The 21,578-nt window shown below is 40.8% G+C and overlaps 1 protein-coding gene across 5 annotated transcripts in view; it reads right to left on the minus strand.

Moving 5' to 3' along the window:
- Positions 1-872: 872 nt before the first annotated feature.
- Positions 873-21,578, minus strand: part of ZNF644 (zinc finger protein 644) — an 84,619-nt gene continuing 63,913 nt past the window's right edge. For all 5 annotated transcript variants that reach the window (XM_059728038.1, XM_059728036.1, XM_059728037.1 and 2 more), the window contains 2 exons: positions 3,864-3,966; positions 873-2,570 (listed from right to left, as the gene is read on the minus strand). In XM_059728038.1, coding sequence (XP_059584021.1) covers positions 2,378-2,570; positions 3,864-3,966 — 296 coding nt within the window. In that variant the 3' untranslated portion in view covers positions 873-2,377. The remainder of the gene's footprint in view (positions 2,571-3,863; positions 3,967-21,578) is intronic.

A 21,578-nucleotide genomic window follows, 5' to 3' on the forward strand; every position in this document is an offset into this window, starting at 1 on the left:
ACCCAGCCTGTTCTCCCTGCCCCCTGCACAGGATAGCTTGGACCATGTAGGTGCACGCACCTCTGCAGGCAGAGCTTGTAACAGCACTACCTCTTTAAGGGCCAAGAGGGGACAAGACCACGTCACTCAGGGAGCAGGGCACAAGCCCAGTGACCTCACTGTGCCAGGGAATGTGCAGAAGCCTGGAAAACACCCCGTTTTGCCCAGCACTACCAGCTGCAAAACAGAGGGGAGCATGCACTCCATAGGAAGGTCTCAAAGTTAAGCCATCACAAAGGTAGGTTTAAACAAACCTGTAAGAAGGTGGAATCCTACAACTGCTCCTTTAGGCCCTGCCTGCGGTGCTTGCATCTCTCACAAGGACTGTTCTTACTGGCATAGCAACTGCTGCTCCCCCAACTGAGGGAGGCAGCCTGGACTGCACCAGAAGTTATCTTACAGAGCCAAGATGAGCTGTGCGTTTGCTTGCCTGGCCCCAAACAAGTAGCACAGGAAGCCCTGATACGTGAGAGACTGAGGCAACAGAGCCACATAGGTTTGCTTTGTGCAGTTCAATTTGGAAGCAGTTTTTACACAATGATCCTTTCTTAAAATTCATTTTAGGATAGTTTTTTTTTTTCTTGAGAGAGAGAAAGACTTCACTTCAAGCTTTTGGGTTCTTCTCCCGCAGTGGTTCTCAACCAGAATGCCACTACATTTAGAAAAATTATGGAGTGGTGCCTTGAGTCTAAAAGGGTCGAGAACCACTGCTGTATTTTTACTTAGGATCACTAACAGGTAGATCCTAATCTCAAGCCAAACAGATCAATTTCACACAAACTTTTTTCACACAAAATGCAAACAAGAAATGCTTCAAATTATAGACATTCAGATTTTCTTTAAACCTTTTTATTTAGAGATTTTTCTGGTAAGGAGATATACCATAGGAAAGCAATTTCACTGGCAGTGAGGTATGTATATACTCTACCAAAATACTCCTCTTGTTTTAACTGCTTTTAACTTTATTTACATATACAGAAAATATCAATGCATATCCTTGGCTTAACTACAGTATTAATTACCCTACATGAATAAAATGAAATGTTACTTGCATACAAAACTGATTCAGAGAGGAATTTGATTTACTGATTAAAAATTAAATCATGTTTGAAGACAGGCTAAATGAACAAACACAAATTTATCATGACCAAGACACCTGCACCATATTTTCCATCCTCACAGCACATTTATTTCAGTAACTCCGTAAGTAGGTCCTTAGCATGAGCATAGTGTTACACAGTTTCATACATATTAATCACATCCAAAACAAGTTCTAAAATTTAAATTGTAAACATTCTCTTCATATGTAGAAACATTTCAATTGGTGGTCAAATTTGCTAAAATGATAATTTTTTTAAACAGAATTATAAATGAAAAGGTCTAGTCTAAACCGTGTAGTGAGCAATGCTTATTAGTACATTTCTACAGTGTTAAATAAAGTAGCAGAGGCAAACTGTTCTGTAAGCAAGTCAGACTTTCATAAAGAAACAAACGTGTTAACAAAAAGATGCTTCGCAATAAAGGAAGTTAGATTTGAATCTATGATACAGATGTAAGGGTAAATACCATCTTTGTTGACAAGTAGGAGGTAGCATAGATGCACCGCTTTATTGTCAGTGAGAAATGCAACTGAAGTAAAGAATATTTCCTTACCACAAATAATTTCCAGTACTATGTACATATTTCTCTTAGAAATATTTGTTTAAACAAGTTTCCCTCCACTTTTTAGTACAAAAAAGCTTCATGTGATTTAAAAAAAAAAAACACTTACACACCTAGATAGAATAGTACTAATTGCCCTATTTGAATGAAACAGTCTTTTGAACTATGAAGTACATGATATTTAATGCCCTAAATTGAGTAAATTGTATTAGCAGTTCTTGGTATTATACAAAACACTACATACATACAAACAAAATATAATAATATCTTATTTTACTATGCAAGTCTTTTTGGAATAAACAGAGCCTTGATTCTGGTAACACTGCTGAGAACATGGTTTTGTTTTATTTTCATTTTTTTAATAAAATCTGTCTTTAAGTACCCATGTGCAACAATTTAAAAATGGCTGCTTTACATGTAATGGTTTTGTATTGATAAGTGAACACAGTAACTGACAAAAACATAGTAAACCTTAAAAACACATCTTTCACCCTATATAAAATATAAAGACTACTTACTGTAACTGTTAAGTACTCAATTTATTTTGATGTTACTGTAATTCACCTTCCCTATCTTTCTGGCTTCAGGATTTATAAACATAATTTAGTGTAGCAACTTTAAAAAAAATGACAAAGTATTTCAAATTTACACCCAATTCAAATTTAAAATGTTTGTTCTATGATGCTGCCTCTGCCATCAGTAAAGAAAATGAAGTTTCAGTAATTGAGGCAGGCTTTTTAAGTAGTGATGTGACTTCAACCATGCCAGCTCCAGTTCGTGGAAGATTTGCATTGACAATGTGTCGCTGCAAGTGCTTTATCCAGTCTTCCTGAACAGACAAAGGTCCACGGAAGACCAGACCACAAAACCTGTGCAAATTAAAATAATTTCATTAAGATATGTTAGCACTATTGAAGACATTATATGATAAGAATTTACTTTTTTTTTCAGTTAAACACTTTAAGGTTAATATATTATTCTTTGATTATGCATTTCAGATTTTTCTAAACACAAGATTAAAATGTATATTACAAGGTCTGCCTATTCATTTGTCCTGCTGTAATTAACAATCTTTTCCCTTTAGCAGAGCTGGGTTTTTTTGAAGTAGGAAACACAACAAAAGTTTTCATCTGAGAAAGTGGAAGCCTAAAATCTGTTGAAAAAATAAGACTGTTTCAAAAATCTCTTGCTTAGTGTAACAAGTGGGCGTCCCAGGGCCAATCTCAATCTACGTCCACCCACTTGTTTCCGGTCAAACCACTCGCCCATCTTTCCTGCCATGCCTCTATGTTCCAGATTATCAGATGTTAAATCAGGCAGGATGCTGCTCTTTACCTGCTCTGATGACAAGGGCCTCTGTACATGCTCAGACCTCCCCTTGATGTATCCCACACCTTGTAGATGTTTCCTCCAGCTAGCTAGCACTGGGATCCAAGCTCCAGAATCTCACGTGCCACTCTCACTCCCCAATGGAGCTTGGGATCCCAGCGCCCTTACACTGGGTTCTCTATCCTGGCCTCAAACCAGGCCTTATCATACTCACATTATCAGCTAGGCTCCCAGTCTCAGCTCTGGGCCTACAAGCTCGCAGTGAGCCTGGGTTCCCCCATCTCAGATCACAACCCACTAGGGATGTGGGGGCTGGGGGTTTCAGGTGCCCCTTCCCGCCTTTCACTGAGGAGGTAACTGGCCCAGCATTTCTGGGGAGCTACCCCACAATAGGTAGCTCCACCAGGTCACCACTCCCCGGAAGGGTGCAGTTTCAGGTCATGCCCAGGAGCATGGGACCTCCTCCTTCCCCATAGCTCCAGCCCTTACCTCCAAGTGGTGCTGACCCTCCAGCTCTTGGCAGCAGACTGCTGCTGTGCAGTTCAGGGACCCAGCCCTTATATACTCCAGCTGGGCCTTGCTCCCCAATCAGGCATCAGTGCCTGATTGGGATTACAACTAGCAGTAGGCTGCTGCCTGTGCCCCTATAGGTAACAGAGCACCCTTAGGTTAAAACTAATACTGAACTTGGGCAGCACTAAGCAAAACAAAGAAATACATCCTTTAACTTCACTTGAGTTATTTTTCTATAAGCAGCCACAATTTATAACCTCTTTAAAATAAAAAAAAGAAGAATTATGTCAAGTAACCAGTTGCAATGAACATGCATATACCTGCATCGGAGTATGTAAACTTCATCAGCACTATGAGGTAATGGCAGCATTTTTTTCTTGCTTCCAGATCTTGATCTTGACTTCTTTTGCTTACAGTCTAAAGCTGAGAAGAAACAAGAAAAATCTCCATAAGTAAAATTGAAAAATTAAGTCAGTCTTAAAACTGAAGAGATAGTTAAAAAACTTTCATTTATAGTAGTGCTGAAAAGCACTATTTATTTCCCCTTATTATGCCATATTGAATTGCAATCTAAATTAATAAAAGTTGTAACATGCATCAAGCTCTAAAGATTATTTAAAATGCAGGTAACTTTTTTTTTTTGTTTGTTTTTTATTTAAGATCTTTATAGATGAAAACAAGCAATATCAGCCAGGTCATAACTGATCTTAAACATTAAGTCTTATTACCAGCCAGCACTAGTAACTTAGGGCATTTATACACATACTTTTCTGTCCCAAGATGCACTGGAGATCCGCCGCTTTGGAGCAGACTCAATTAATCTAGTCTGCTCTGCACAGGAGCTGAGGCGAACTGCACTGTGCTGCATGTAGTTGTATAAGCAGCGAAATGCACAGCAGCATGCTGAAAACGGTGGCAGTTCACTTTTGAACTACAGCACTTCCAAGATGGTGTTTTAGTTCAAAAGCATGCCACTGCCATTTTCTCAGAGCTGACGTGCATTTCGCCACTTATACAACTGCAAGCATTGCAGCACCAGGCACTTTTCAAAGCACCTGGTGCTGCAGCGCTTACATATGTAAGAATGCCCTTATTGTAGAATGATATGGAATTACTTAATGACAGTTTATAATTCCCTTTCATTCTTAACATCATCTCAGACACAGAATCATTATTCATTACTGTAGTTCAAACTATGTTGTAAAAATACACATACATTCAATCAAGTTACATCTTTCAAACTAACATCAGTGAGAATTTCCATCTGCAAGGGATACTTGTGTACATCTGTTACATCATCACGAATGCCTGGCTCACTTGTTCTCATCATAAAAGTGCCAAATGGGAGGAAAAAAGGTTTGGTCCTGTCCTGTCTCTATGGAATTCTGAGATGAAGCTTCCTTAACACTCCTGTCTATTTGAATGCTAAAAGAAATCATAAGAAAACATTATTATCCCATTGCAAAAGGTCTGTAGATATCAGGACAATGCAGTGATGCAAGGCTGCATGCTGAATCATTTTCTTACCAGCTGTTTGAACTATATATGTAACCATGTAGCACGTAGATTCAATTTGGATTAAGAACGTCTGGACCCTCTGGGGGAGAAGGAATAAAAGTCTACAAAGAATCATTGCAGGGAAAATTCTCAGAACAACCCAAGTTGGGAAGACACTTTAAACTGAAGTTTACATTATAATCACAACACAATCTTCCAATATAGCCAAGAAGTGCAAATTTGAGTTGTTCAGAAGGGTAGGAACTCTATCTATATCCCTGTTGCAAAGCAAGAACATTGACCCTAAAAGCACAGAAATCCCAAAGTAACAGAAGTACTATCAGCATCTAATTCTTGCAGTCTCTCTCTTTTACAAGTCAAGTTTGCTTCACCACACCATAGGAAAATGTCACAAAGACAACTAACTACTCTCAGCAATCTAACAAAGACTCCTCTGCTTAAGATTTCACATCAGTTGTGAAAACCTCAAGCACAAGACTGCAGCTTTGTATTTTTCTTTTACAAAAGTTTAACATTCAGAAAGACCCTGTCCTAGCCCAAAATGTTCTGTTGGAATAGCAGTGCTGGTTACATGCATGAAAAGACAAGGCTTGTAGCCAAGCACAGCTCTGAGAGCAAAACCCTTAACGAAGATGCAACTGTTGTTAGAAAGTAATTTGGTGACAGAAAAACTCCTGCCAGCAGAGACTGCATCCATACCACAGCTTTGCTGCCCTTGTTAAGGTAGCAGCAACCCTACAGCACAGATGAAGCTAAACACAGGCTCTTTCCAGACAAGCACATCTTCTGAACCCAGGTCTCAGCTCAGTAATCTAAACTAAACTAAGGGATGGGACAGCACCAATCCTAAATCCCTCCCAGTAGAAAGAAAGTGAAAAATTCTGTACTTCCAATTCCCTGTCATTACAGCTTCAGAGCCCTGCTGTTCAGAGGGGGACACAGAAACAAGTTCCTGACTGAGGTGGAGGAATACCTTCAAATAATCATATTGCTGTGAAAAATGAGCGAGAGGAAGGAATAAAATGACAGCTGCAAACTGGCTGGAAACAATAACGAGGGAAGTTACTGAAAAGTAAGGAGAAAACTTGAGGGGAGCAGAGAATTAAAATTAAGACACCAGAAGTGTACAAAAGAAGCATGAAAGTGACTCACAGAAGGCTTGAAGGAATTCTGTTAGGAGATGGGACACTACAGTGTTCTCTTTGTTGGCACTAAATTAATAGACATTTGGACAGAAAAGTCAGTAAGAATTTTTAAATCCTCTTGGAAAAAGTGAAAGCGTGTTCCAGGTAGCAGGCGGTGTCCTTAAATGTTTTGTGCTCAATCACATTTTCTAGTTTCTATAATAAAGAAGTATATCTCTCGCAGGTTTTAGAAAAGCATAAGTTTCACAGGAGAAGCAGCCATTAAATCAATGGGTTAACATTTCATACACCACACTATTGGTACCAGCCTCTCCTGAGAACAGCCTTCTGGAGAGAGAAGACCAAGTACTGAAGCCTAGGAACTAATGCGTCTGTAGAGAACTTGTAGCCTAACCCTTGGCCCATCTGACCAAGGTGGAAATGATCACAGTAGCTTCGCCCCTCTGAACCTTGTAGGCTGCCACATGAAAGGGAGCAGTTGTTGGAACCAACAGGAAAACTAGGGAGCCACTAAAACTACAATGTATCCATGTAAACTGTTTCCAAGATCACTTAGCAGCTGCTAACTACAAAATATCAGCATTGATATAAAACTAACAAAATATCAGCACTGAAGAAACGATTTTTACAGAGGTTCAAGAAAAAGAGGGAAAGAAAAAAACCCATATGGTCTCATTCACCTACTAGATGGACCAATTATGAAAAACTTAAGACTGAAAATAGGCTTGATGCAAGATGTAAAGGAAGGATATCTGATCACCACTGATACATGGTCCTTCTCAGAGACTGGAACACTGGATTAGTTCAGCAAGAGACAGACAGAAAACAACTAACGGACAGCAATGCAAATGTTAAACCTGGCTACGAGCTGAAGGAGATATTTCCTACCCCTACTTTCAGTGAGGACACCTGTTGTATTTTTTAAGGCATAAACACAGCATAAACATGCTCAAGTCCCAGCCAGTGAATCCGAAAGGAGAGAATAAAAGTTTTGATAAAGTTTGACTAGAGAACGAACCATCATCAGTGACTGCAAAACTTACTTGGCTTTAATCATTTAAGCACTTGATATTAGTAAATTCACTTAAGAGTCTTGTGCACACATGTGCATATGCACACATTCACATGCTGTTCTGGGTCTTGTGCTATAGTGATACAATGCAATAACCCAAAAATGGAACCCAGCAAAGAAAAAAGGCCACTTCAAGCCTTACTGTTAGGTAAAAATCAAACCTACGTTACTACATAAGATTTTGGGATCACAGTGCTGATTGGGTGGTTTTACTTCAGTTTACCTTTAGTTCCTAGCAGTTTCCACATAAATTATTGCCCCCCTCCCCCCCAAGCAGCAGGCTGGTAAACCCTCTCAGGAGAGTGGCCTAAAATGCTGTATCCTCGTAAGAGTCATGGTAGTTCCTTTAAGATTAGGATTAGGCAATTTGTCAGAGAGTGGTAAGAAAGCTTGCACTGCCATTACTTGTTATGCCTATTTTGTGGCTAGGGAGATGTAATCTATAGAAGCTGATATGATCTGTCATAGGCACCCCATTCTCTATAAAAGTCTCTCTGAAATGCACCTCTTCCTTTCAAAGAAAGTCCCTGTTGTGGAAGTTGCGGCTGCTTAAAGATGTGTGCACTCCAACTAGACCCACCATTTCATCAAAACCTCTGATTCCACATGCCAGAAGGCAGAGAACAACCAATTTTAAAACCAGAAGAAGATAATTAAATATTTGAAAATATCATATTAAGGAGCTGAAGTTCCATTAAAAATATATATTTTTTTAACAGAATGTGTTAGGTAGGAGCATAGGGACAGTTTAGCAAGAAACACCATAACAGATGGAGGTGGAAGACTAAAATATATACCCAATATGAATGGGGAACATAAATTGTGTAGGAAACTCATTATGATCTCTGTTGCGGGTCTTTTTATTCAATGAGATTGAATGTATAACATTAGGACTTCACTAATTGGAGGTGCTCTCTTTACTTCAAAAGCACAAAAAAAAGACTAACTGGGACTTCAATACTTTTCTTAAATAAGTTTTCCTAGTGAAATATTAATATTAAAACCACACTACAATTAAACAGTCAGATCTTACCCATCTGTTATTTCTTTGCTTACTGGATAATTTGCCAAAATTCAGTCATTTGTAACGTCTCTCCCAGTTATTACTGAAAATTAGTATGGTTCAAATGTACATCAAGATATTGTTACCTACAGTAATTTGTAAACCAGAGGATTTTATTCCATATTCCTGACAATATTAATACATTTGCTCATTTTTTGCTGGCTGATCAATTATGAATATCACGACTGCAAAATAAAGACATTCCAGACGGTATCTCTTGCTCATCCTCTTTGCTCGAAGGGAGCACAAGTAGGCACTGCTGTACTTCACAAGAGCAGCAGCAGAAAAAAACAAATGGATTCTCATCTGTAGGAGCAGAAAGAAAAGGATGAAAGCAGTGATGAAAGCCAGTAACAGACAGGGATAAGAGGACTTAAGTCAGGGGAGAAAAAGTAGAAGGGCAAAGAGAAGGTTGGGGAGACAGAAGGAGAACCTTGGTGTACAAGACCTCAGAAGGGGAAAAACAGGAGAACTATGTACTTTGAAGATGCTGGAGAAGTCTGTCTACCATTCCTTGACTGCCAGGAAGAACAAAGCTGTCATTTGCAAGACTCCAGGAGCTGACAGTAATCTTCCAGACTTTTTCCAAAAATAGGTAGGAGAAAGGAACCTGGCATCTTCTAGAGGTGAAGGACTCCAACAATTTCCAGATTGTGCAAACGTGTATTTTACAGCTGGAAAAACTGTATCAAGTTCTTGAAATGGATTTCCAATTAAAACACTGCAAATGCAAATCAGGCAACCGTACATACAAACAGACCTAGCCAGTCATTTGTGACTATGGCTACAAAGCAATGCAACCATAATTGGTAGCCATCCAGGCAAATCAGATCTGTAATTAAACAGTTTATTTTCAATGGCCAAGAGCCTAGCAAGTTTCAATCTTGCTTGGAGACTGGGCCTTTTTTTCATTCCTCAAGCACTGGCAACTGTTTCTCTACATTCAGCATTTTAAATCTGAAAGAATAGTGTCTGCAATAGACTATTTTCTACAGGACAAGATTAAATTAAATATCCTGAAAAATACCAGAAAGCAGAATCTTCTAGTAAAAGTCCTATGATAATATGAATACTGAAAATATACACAGTCAAGTAGTGGGGAAAAAAAATGAAATTTCCTCAAGATGGATACATAAGGTAATGCAGTCCTGGGAAAGCAGCCTGCATGAATTATTGTATTTCTTTTCTTGAAAAGCAAAGCATATATAGTTCCCAAAGAACCTGTCTTATCACATAGGAACTAGAGTTCATGTTTGAATAAAATTAGGTAATTAAAGCAAGGACCCAGGACACAATTTCAGCTAATAATTTATTTAACTGTCATAGTAATATTTATTTTTAAAAGTGCAAAGTAGTAAAAAAGTAACCTCAAAGCTTTATGAAAGCTGGAAAAATCTCTAACAAAATCAGCACATTCACACTGCCTGAAATCTGAAGCCAATTAATTGCAGACAATGCTCATCTCAAACTTTCTTTTTACACTGAGCCCCGTCTCTCTAACAGCATAAACTGGGTTCTTGCACTGCAACAAGAACAGAGTGCTCTAGTCAGGTCCTCTATCGCTAAGAGCATCCTACAAATGCACACACCAGTACAGTACCTTTACTGTACACTGTGAACCATCAAATGGAAACCATATTCAGCTCCTGTAAGCTTTTTCAGTCAACTGATATAGATCTATTTCTTAATCTTTAGATTAATTTAATCTTCATAGAACTATGAAGATTAAAGTAAAACTACATTCTATTTACGTGGTCTTCTAATACAATTAAACTCTCTACACTGCTGGTATCAACCTATGGTCTGTGTCAGATTTAAAGGTACTTAAGTTCTTCATGATCAGATTCGTACTCTATAGATCATAAGGGTTTTAGGTTTTACAAAATTACATTTCTAACTCCAGAAGCAAGAAAAACTTTCAAGTGCAAATAATGGAAAACTCAGCTGTTTTGGTAAAGTTTGCCAACAGCTTAAAATATGTCTACGAAATATGAGCTGTCCACAATCTCAGTAGTGTATTATATCCAGTTTCTACACAGTGCTGCTCAACAATAAAGTTGCAAAGCACTTTGGAAATCAGTCAATTTCCTCTATTTTATAGAAGGGAAAAAACTGAGGCATACAAAAGGTGAAGTGAATCTCAGATCACCCACAGATCTCTAAATCCCAAACTCCTGCTCTGTCGCCTAAGCCTGCAGTTCCCAAACTCTGACAGACTGAGTACCACCAATTTGAAATGATACAGCCTTAAGTACCAGCAGCAATTTTTTCATACACATAGCTACTAACAAACTATGTATTAAAACAACATAAAACAATGTTTTATGGTTACTGAACATTTTAATCAGGTATGGTAGCCATATGAAACAATTTTAAATTAGAAAAAAAAGAGTGTAAACCAGGGGTAGGCAACATTTTTGGCCAGAATATTGAAAAAAACCCCACAATGTATATACCCTGTAAGGTGCCGGACTGTGGGCACATCAGAAAAACAAAACTGGGTACATGGCAGGACGCACTGCACATTAATACAGTTAATAATAATAAATGTTTTTTAAACAGTAAATACCAGGTTTTATAAAAATTCTAAACCTGGTGACAATAAATAAAGCTTCATACACTACCTTTATTCTTGTGTATTCTTTTTTAAGCATGTTGTGATGGGGCAGGGGGAGGGAGGGAGAAGACAGAGAGGGCGTTGCTGCAGGCAGGCTGGCCCTGCCCGGCTCTTGGGAAGGTAGCAGCCAGAGGAGGGGGGGCGGAGGGGGGGGGATGTCCCAGGGTTCTACAGACTCAGGCCACAGTGGGGGTGCTCAGCAGCACCGGAGGTGGGGCTTGGCCCAGGCCGTGCAGCTCCGCGCGGGTGGGGTGCAGCCGTCCTGCCCACAGGGGAATGCCGCCTGGCTGGGGCAGGACGCAAGGCTTGGGGGTGCTCCCTGCTTGGCCTGTGCACACCAGGTGCAGCACGAGCAGTGAAGAATCCCCAGAGCTGCAGCAGGGACTCCCTGGGCAGAATGCCATGTGCCTGCTGCCACCAGGCAGGCAGAGGCACTCAGCCAGCATGCGGTATGAGGCAGCGGCAGTGGGTGGGGAGGGGCTGTGCGCACTCCAGGGCAGGCATGGGCAGCATGTGCCCCCATGCCTGCCCCAGGGTGAGTACAACAGCAGAAGGGCCCCCACACCCTGCTGCCTCTGGAGGTCCTCACATCCCATGCAGGTCCAGAGGCAGCACTACGTGGCGCAGAGCCCTGCACACAGATCCAGGGGCACATGCCCCCCATACCTACCCTGGGGTGCACACAGGAGGGGGACCCCCCCCTGCATTCCTGGAAAGGCCCAGGCCGCCTTTGTGCTGGTCCTGCCACAGAGACAGGGCAAGCTGGCCTGAGGGGAGAAAATCCCCAAGAAGCAGCAGGCTGCTGCTGCCCTCTGCACTGAGCTACAGCTGACTCCAGAGGTGCACCGCATGCCATGTGCCTGCCACCACTGGGCAGGCAGAGAATGCAGTGCAGCCAGCACACGGCAGACGCACAGCATCGCGCGAGGCTCTCAGGCCAGTGGCCATCACACAGCAGCAGCCCACCTCTGCCCCATGCACAGAACCAGGGGGGGGCATGTGCCCCCCATCCCTGCCCCAGGGTGTGTGCAATGGTGGGAATCCCCCCCCCATGCCCCTGGATGAGCTGCCCGGGCTCTGACCATTGCACCACCCATCCCAGGGGCCCATTCACCCGTCCCTGCCTCTGCTCCCCTACCTCCTTCACGGTGGAGGCCTTAATCTGCACCCCCCTCCCCCCCAACACACTTACCTAGTGGGTTCTGTATTCCTGGCCATGTACAGCAGGCCATGTGCAGCAGGCTGCTGCTGGCTCTGGGTGTGTGCAGCCCCTCCCCCCAGCCCACGTACCACTTAACATGTACCACAGTTTGGGAACCATTGTCCTAAGCTACTGCGCATCCCCAGTTAAGATGTTAAATCTAACATAACTGTAAGAGCTGTATTTTCTAATAATTTAGGTGTGCAATTGTGAACACTTTTGTAATGACAACTGTCTCTACAAGCTGAATAACTATAGATAAGCAAAAGGTAAAAAAAAAAAAAAATCAATTAAAAAAACTAACCCAACCAACCCTATAAACCAGAGGTGGGCAATTATTTCGGCTTGAGGGCCACTTAACGAGTTTTGGTGAGTTGTCAAGGGCTGCATGGATAGCCCTGCCCCTTGACAGTTGCTTCACCCCCTGGTTGCCATATTGGGACTGGGGGTCCCACCCCCACAACCCATGACCTTTGCCACTGGAAATCCCTCTGCTTGCCACCTGGAAATACTCCTTTTGGAAAGGGAGGGTTTCCATCTTGGAACCAGAAAAAAAAAAAAAAAAGGAAAATCACACACAAGAAGTCAAACACCTACTATAATATATTTTAATTTTATCAGAAAAAAATATTTGTCATGATTTGTGTTTGAGTAGCATATATAGAGGGGATTGCATAATAAGCCAAAAATAAAGTCTTACTCTTGTATATTGTGTGTGGGGGGAGTGGGGTATGGTGAAGTGTGTGGGGGGGGTATGTGTGTGTATGGTAGGGTGTGGGGGAGTGTGGCAGAGGGGGGTGAGGCTGTGTGTTGCGGGGCATGGGGGGGTGTATATGTGGGGAGGTTGTGGGAGCAAGGTGTGGGTGTGTGAGGGAAGATGGGGGAGTGTGTGGGGGCTCCTCACACACTCCCGCACATGATGCGCAGCCCCTGCTGCCAGCAGCAGCAGGCAGGGGCACTCGGGGTGCTCATGCCCTGTACAGGCAGTGGCGCATGGCTCCAGCCAGCGCTGTGCATGGGGTCAGGAGCCCATCCTGCCCAGCCTGCCTCTATTATGGGGGCTCCACACAGTGTATGTGCAGCTCCCACACTCATGCAGCATCAGGGGAAGCCCCACATTGGAGCCGGCTGCCTTCCCTGCTCCCTGTTGTGCAGGTCCCAGGACTCTGCCGGGAGTGAAGGGAGCCCCCCATCTACTGTTTCCACATGGACTCCTGGGACCTGCACAGCAGCAAGTGATGAAGGCAGCCAGTGCGGGGCATCCCTCGGTGCTGTGCAAGTGCAGGAGCTGCACACGTGCTGCGTGGAGCCCCAACAAGAGGTGGACTAGGCATGCCGCGCTCTTCACCCCCATGCACAGTGCTGGTTGGTGCCATGTGCATACGCAGGGCACGAGTGCCTCAAGCGCCCCTGCCTGCTCCTTCTGCTGGCTGTGCACCATGTGGGGGAGTGTGTGGGGTGCTCCCACAACCTCCCCCCCCACCGCCTCTCACACCTGTGTTTTGCCCAGCCAAGCTCTGCAGTTCTGCCACTACCCTGGCCATGGGCTCCGCGCTGCTCCCAGCCCCACACAAATCGCTGCCCCCACCCAGTTGCAGCTTCCCCTTCAGCCCCTACTCCTTCCCTACCAGAGAAACCAAGCAGGTACTCCGGGGCGGCTGCAGTAGCAGCCCTACCAGAAGCTGCTACTGGCTGGGCCTTTTCTCCCACAAGAGTGGGAACAAGGCGCAATAAGATATGTTGGGGGTGGGAATGGTTTGGACAGAAGGGCTGGGTAGGATACAATTCTTTTGGTGGGGCCTGCAGGTCATATTTTGTCCACCCCTGCTTTATAAACACAACTCTAATACAAACTGTGGCAATAAAATGCCTCCATCTTTTCTCCACTGAATGATTCTGAAAACAGTAAATGTAACAAGTACTACCTAAGGCCCATATACTTCTATAAAATAAATGTATACTGATGGCTAGAAAATGATTTTTAGAGACTTGCTTTTAGGAACTGGCTTGTAGGTAGAGTAAATATTGCATTATAACAATGGTCCAGGGGAATGGCAAGGGTTAACTGGTTTCTAAAAGTCTATTTGTGATAAAGTTTCATGTTCTCAGCCTTCAAGGCGGAGACTGTATCTGAAGCCAGGAGACAGACAGGCTGGAAAACTGAAAACATGTCCTGAAAACTCGTAACAAGAAATAAGGAACCTGCAGAATTGGCACTGGGTCACAGTGACCAGCTGCAAAGCACCTGGGATTTTTGGTTTTGGTGAAATGACCAAAACAGAAGGCTGGGGATCCTCAATTAAGACACCAGTGAATGACCAAATTAAGATGTACGCATATGATAACGTTTGAGAAACAAAGGGATGTGCTGGCAGGATGGAATGTGGACAGAATGACGACCACAGGGGAACCAATCAACAGTACCTGGAAATGGAGTCATCATGACAGAAAGAACACAAAAGGAGGGATTTTTAGAGCAGCAGGGGGGATCTTGAGGGCGTGGGCAGAAGGCACACCACCAGTCTGTCTCGTCCACCCCACAGGAGTTGGGCATTGGCCCTCAACCTCCAAGACTGCAGATACCTGACATTCAAGTAAAGAATCACAGGGTGACGCTCACATATTGGCCAGGCATACTGCCCTGTGAAAACCCTGGAACTGGTAGGTAAGTAGGGTTGGGGTAGGAGAGGGGGGTTGTTTACTTTTCCTGCATTACTCTTATCTTCTATCGCTGTCTATCAATAAAATTTGCCTATTATCAAATGGAAAAAGTTATGGTCAGTCTGAGGATTTGGATCTGCCTAAAACAAGATGGCAGGACTGGGTCGTAAATCCAGTGCCAACATATACCACCTGCAGACTTTGTCCAAACTTTCTGTTGTTGTTAACAAGAGATTCATTTTTAAATCCTATGACCCTGCCTTCACGGGCCCAGTCTACAAACCATAATTAAAAATGTTTGGCTCTCCTCACAGAAAAAGTTTGACACCACTGTTTTACAAATCTGAAAATAATTAATATAAAACACTATAGTATATTGTGTATATCTGTGGATTAAGATGTGGGGGCACTGCCTCTTATCAGTTAGTATACAGACTTTCTATACTTGTTTTTCTACATAGTGATAACCCAATGCCTTTCCTATTACCTAGTAGGTATGCATATTCTAGGCTTTTCATCTATTTTCCTCAGTCCTATCCCTTTGTTTCCCTACCTTTCACACCTTTTTCCCCACTACAGCCCACAACAAGTCCCACTGACTTCTGTAATGCTCTGTGCAAGTACTAGAATTCACGTATAGACAACCATCTGCAGGATCAGGGCTTTACATCTTATTCTAGATCATAATACAAAATATTCAAGGGACTCTATCCAGCATGAGATCTAGCTATTTTAATAAAAATATATTAAAAGTAGCCTCAGATACAACACATGATCTGAGCCTGCAAGAGGCCAAGCTCATCCCATAGGCCCACAACCAAACAATTCTGGCTCTGTGAACCACTGGGAAACTAACTACGCAATATACTCTTAGCTGTATAAGCAATAAAATCACTCATCTATTTCAACTCTACTACTCTAAGGGTGGCATCTAATGATGGACAGGTAAAAATTACCTGTCCAAATACTTTAAATTGTCCTGTCCCTTTAAAAAAAGGGCCAGTAGCTATATTTGGGGTATGAGTGAAAGTTCCACAGCTTACAGCTTTGTTTACATACCTGGAATGCTAAATTCAAGAGTCAGTAGGAATGAAAACCAGACATGAAAAATGGACAAACAGCAACAGCTATATGCTTACGGGTTGCTGAAATTCAAATTTTGTGCATCAGAGAAAGCTTCAAAACTATTTTTTGGATTAACATGATTTTGTCCAGTCTGATGAGGAAAATGCATCATAGACAGACTTGCTTTTTACATCTGTAACAAAACATACCTGTCCCAGTCAAAAGTCCAGCACTCTTCTTTCGTGCATAAGCGCGTAAGTGGTTGGACAGGCTAACAGCACTTGTAAACGTCGTATTGCAATGCACACACGTTCTAAGCTTCACAGGCATACCTATCATTCAAAAGAAAACTATAATCCAGTTCTCTCTTCAAAAAATGAAATTCTCAAAGCGTTGTAAAAAGTTTTCTGTAATAAAGATGGTTTAAAATATATTCACTGCATTGATGCAATTGTTTAGTATATTAGAAAGATCTAAATTAACCACTATTTACTTCTCTACATACTGTTTAGAGCCAAACCATGTTAATTTCAGAAAGAAAAAGAGGGGGGCAACTTGAAACCCCCTGCAAGCTTCTCTGGATTTAACACCTATTATCACTTTCCTCCTGATCTCCACATTATGCAGATGATTTCCTAACCCCAAAATACAATCCTGTGATTTGAATAGCACAATTCTGTTGAGAAGTTTCAAAGCCTGCAACATTCCCAATAAGGAGAATTAAAAAAGTCTAGTTGACAAAGTGGTAATTAAAGTGTTTTACCCACAAGACTGTAAAAGGCTCAATACTAAATTAGGCTGCTGATGAAGGCTGGGAGAAAAGGTGGTAAAACACACCACTGAACAGCTGTTAGACAAAACATTTTATTCAGTGCATTTTATGTTCATTACTTTGGATGCGCAATCAATAATGAAAGTTAATGATTTGAAGTTTTTTGCTAAAATCTTTGTGCTAAATAAATGATCAACAAAGTAACATCTTAGTTATCGCAGGAAAGAAAACATAGTGAAACAATACTAAACTCCTCACTTACCAGACAAAGAAACCATTATAATTGTTTCTCCCTCAATGTTACCATAACACCACAAAGTGTTTTCTTTCACTTTATCAAAAATACATTAATCTTGGTCAATGCAGTCAACTATTATTTTTTTATTTTCTATATGCTACGAGACTGTTTAATAATTAGTTGGGGAAGCTTCTATTTGCAGGATGAAAAGTATCCTATTACCCAGCAGCCCACAGAAAAAAATGGTTTTCAGGAAAGTGACAGAAGAATGTCTGGTTCAAAAACAATGTTTAAATGGAAACTACATTAAAGATAAGTGGAATAACAATTTTTGCTTAGGAAACAACCTAAGAGTTTTTCTTATTAAATCAACGGTTATAGGAGGTTAGTTGTCAAATTCTACTACCTTAGATCGCAAGTAATTCAGGGGCCCCATTTAAAATTGTTAGTATTATGCAAGTATAGGCTCATTATTACTTGATTTTGCAATACGGCCAAATAGGTGGCACCTAACATTCACTAGTAAAATATTAAACACAAAGCAGTATACACTATGCCAGGTTTGGAAAACTGTCTACTCTGGTTTTCTAAATAGAGTAAACCTGCCAAATATACACTTTCTTGTCAGGCAACCTCCCCTTCTTTAAGGGACAACCAAAAATACCCACGAGCATTGAATACAATTCTGTTCCACCTTTATAAGGCCATTTTGGAAAGCAACCTTTGTTAAGGAACTGACTGACAGACCTCACCTGAGTGGTAAAGACAACTTCTATTGCAGAAGCAAGATGTTTTTCATAAAGATAAGAATACAGGTGAACAACTATTAAGCACTGCACTGCCAGATTTACTTTCCTCACTAGATAACATCAAGAGAACCAGCAAAACAAAAACGTTGATCCTGTACGCCAATATAAAGGATATTGCAGTACTATAAGGTGGTGCCCAAACTAGGAGCAGAAACATGCTAACTTTATATACACATAAGTGTTATCAAAGGATGCTAGAAGTGTTTCCCCGACAGTGGAAACAGATAGTGTGCGACAGCTGTGTAAAGAACATTTTTCAAAGCTGTGCTAAGGAGTATCTAGAAAGCAGTCTTAAAATTGCAGAATTGTTTTGTCAGCACAATTCTCAGGGGAAAAAAAAATCTGTCCACAACAAGTCAGGAATTGCGTGTTAGAACCCTGCAGGCAACAACTGTATTCAGAGCTCTAACTAGCACAGTTCTTCTCCCAGGTTAGACAGGACCGAAGAGAACAGCAGTTTCTCACACCAGCCACAGTTTTATAACAGACATGCATTAATTTACACAGAAAGAGTATGTTTGCCTAACATGTTGGTATTATTCAATAACAGTTCATCATTTTGAAATACCATGCCATTGTAATACCGACAAATAGTCCTGTCAGTTTGGATAAATGTTGCTTTTACATGAACTAGTGTTTGGAAAAATCTAATGTTTGCATTCAGCTATTTCAACTGATTTTGGGGGGAGTAATATATTTTGCAAACCAATTATGCTTTGGTTTTAATTTTTTGCTCATTTATGGCCCCTTTTTAAATTTACGCACCTACCTAAATGCAGAAAAAGAATTATATTCCATGAGAGAGGTCTCAGTACTGATGAACACTAATATCAGGAAGGTTACTCAAGAAAAGCTCATTGTACTCTTTCCTCATTTAATACTTGGCAAAGTAAGGAAAAAAGTTGAATATGGTTCTAAGAAAATATTCTACACTGGCAAACACATTCTAATAAATAAAAAACTCTTTGGAAGTATTTTTAGCCAGAAATGTCCTCTTACCTGACTGCATAGTCAAGTCCATTTTTTGTGGTTGATACATCAATGGACCGTCTTCATTTAATGGAAGAACACATTTCTGAACAAACCTCTTTCTTGCAGTTTGATTATGAATCTTTTGCGGAGAAATATCAGGATTCCTTTCTTCTCCTAACCTTTTATTTTTCAGAAGTTCTATCAGTGTAAGTGACTGATTTTTTTTTTCATCATGCAGTACTGTTTTTGTTTCATCACATTCATTTAGGAAATTCAGCCCTTCTTCCTCTGATGCAGACACTGATATATCTTCAGTCTTTAGGCCATTACGGTATGCTTCAAGAGGTATAACATTTTGAGATAAAAAGTCATCATTTGATGCAAGTTTCTGAGCGACAAATGGTCTGGGAATAATACGGCGACTGTTCAATGCCTTTAGGATTTTTTCATATTTCTCTTCATTTTGCATCATCTCATTTAGAACACAGATTGGAGACTTGTGCGCATCCCACTTGGTTTTGCCAAGCCTTTTCAGGTGTCCTCGCACATGATTAGACAATCCAATTTTAGTATCAAACCAACCTCCACAGAGCTGGCACGTGTGTTCAGAAGAAGTTTCAGATTTCTCAATAGCTAAAAAGGAAAATAATTATTTATATTTTTTTCAACCATTTTGCTCTACATAATTACATTAACTATGGTAAAATTTTAATACCAAGTGTAAAAAAAAAGCTTTCAGAATGACTTATTTTTATATTCAAAAGACAATTTAATCCCCATTCATTGCACACCCGAACTAAGAAACCGTACCTTTTCTAACTCGTTTAACAGGAGTTCCTGTTCCAGTTCTTTTGAAATGCTGCATTTTGTCACTTGTTGCTATCTGCTCTGGTGAAACAACATGACGGGCTTCATAGCTTAATCCAGCTCTGTGAAGATGTCCACGGACATGATTAGACAATCCAACACCTGTTTCAAATGTTGCTGGACAGTATGGGCAGGACTTCTTCTCAAGTGACAAATCAGTCCAATGAAAAACTGAATTATGCTTTGGCAATGTCGTTCCTACATTTTCTAAGTTCTGAGGATCGTGTAAATCATGTAGGAAGTTACTACCCTCAGCATCTTCATAATACTCAAAATAAAAGCCATCGTTCTGCTCATAACTAAGAGAAGATTTATCACCAGCTTCACGATCCTCCATTTTACCTTTGAATATGGGGAATAGGTTTACATGCTCCTGATTAATATCAGTGTAAGACTCATCCTCCACAGACTGTGTAGTGTAATCACATAATTCAACATTATCCCATGAACTTTCATCCTCCGTTTCATAGCTGTCTTTTTTTTCAGCAGAGTTAAGTTTCTGTAAAACAACAACAGTCATTTTATGCAGAAAATCTGGATAGCAATCCAAATCCTCTCCTGTAACAGAGCCTTCCCTCTTGGATTCTTTAACCACTCTTTTTATAGCTACATGCCTATGATCTTTATAGCCTTCTGACCTTTTGGAATCAAGCTTATGACAATCCTTGATAAAACTATTATTATGGAAACTATTTGTTGAATATAAACATAAAGAACTGACAGAGCTTGACTCTTCCTTTTTAAAATGTAAAGGATAAGAGTCACTAGATTTTTTAATCATTCTGTTGTTTTCATATTTGTGTCTATGAAAATAATTACTACTTGCTTTGACACTAGCTTTCTGCTTTGCTGTTTGATGAAAATATTTAGATTTTTGGTCAACGCTATTTCTAATAAAAATAGCCTTGTTGGTAGAATTTAGATTGCACACACTTACAGCTGATTGTGAAACGCTTTTCCGAGCCTTCTGTATCCTGTGGGGCCTCTTGTGAAGTTTTGCGAAGTTACTGGATTGTGAAGTTGAGCCAAATGATCTCTTTACATCTTGTTTTAAAACAGAGTTCTTTGGAAATGTAGATGATTGTTTGATCAACTGTTTAGTTCTGCTACCAAAATCTAAAGGTTCTTCAATTACACTACTTTTCCTTTTTTCTAATTTAAGATGGCTGCCAAAAGGATCAATACATGAAGCTGGATGCAAGTATTCCATATGTTTTTTTAAAATGCTTCTGGCAGACGTAACGAATGGACACATCTTGCACATATATGTAGATGACTTTTTTGATGACCCTAGATATGGGTCTTTCATTGAAGTCTTTTTCTGTGTTTTCCTCTGGGACATATCACCACTGATGATTGAACACTTCACTACTGCTCCATGAGCAATACCTCTATGGCATTCCAATTCATTTTCTGTCACAGCCATGAAGTTGCACTCCTCACAACAGTAGTATCTTTTATCTTTTTCATGGGTTTTAGCATGCTGCACAAATGTTTTGGGACAATTAGTACCAAATACACACTGAGGACACTGTAAACGTGCACTTCTACCCTCATCCTGGAGTTCTTTCAACTCACGGATTTCTTCCATCAATTTTTGCCTTCTTTCCTGGTGAATTATCATATGTTTAAGAAGTGAATTACGATCTCGAAAGGTCCGTCCACATTCCCTGCATGCATAGGGCCTCGGGACATTGAGATGACGGAAATGACTATTTCCATCTAAATGATACATCATATGCCTATGCAGGTGTTTCTTCTCCCTAAAATTCACATTGCACTTTGTACAGGGATAAAACGATGGTTCATCAGTACTGAAAGTGGATGGTGATTCTGAATCACTCTGTTCACATTTGTTTTTTAAAGTATTAGAAAGAAAAGTGCCAGTGTGAACAGGAGAAGTATCTTCTGCACATTTATTAGTGGGACTATAAATCAATTGTTGGATAGCGTCCACAGCTTCCAACTCCTCATCTGTTGATTCAGGCTTCACTTTTGTCAGTGCATATTTTTGTGGTTCTACTACTTGTAGTTC

The sequence above is a fragment of the Alligator mississippiensis genome, chromosome 5 (assembly GCF_030867095.1).
Source record: "Alligator mississippiensis isolate rAllMis1 chromosome 5, rAllMis1, whole genome shotgun sequence".
NCBI classification, from domain to species: domain Eukaryota; kingdom Metazoa; phylum Chordata; order Crocodylia; family Alligatoridae; genus Alligator; species Alligator mississippiensis.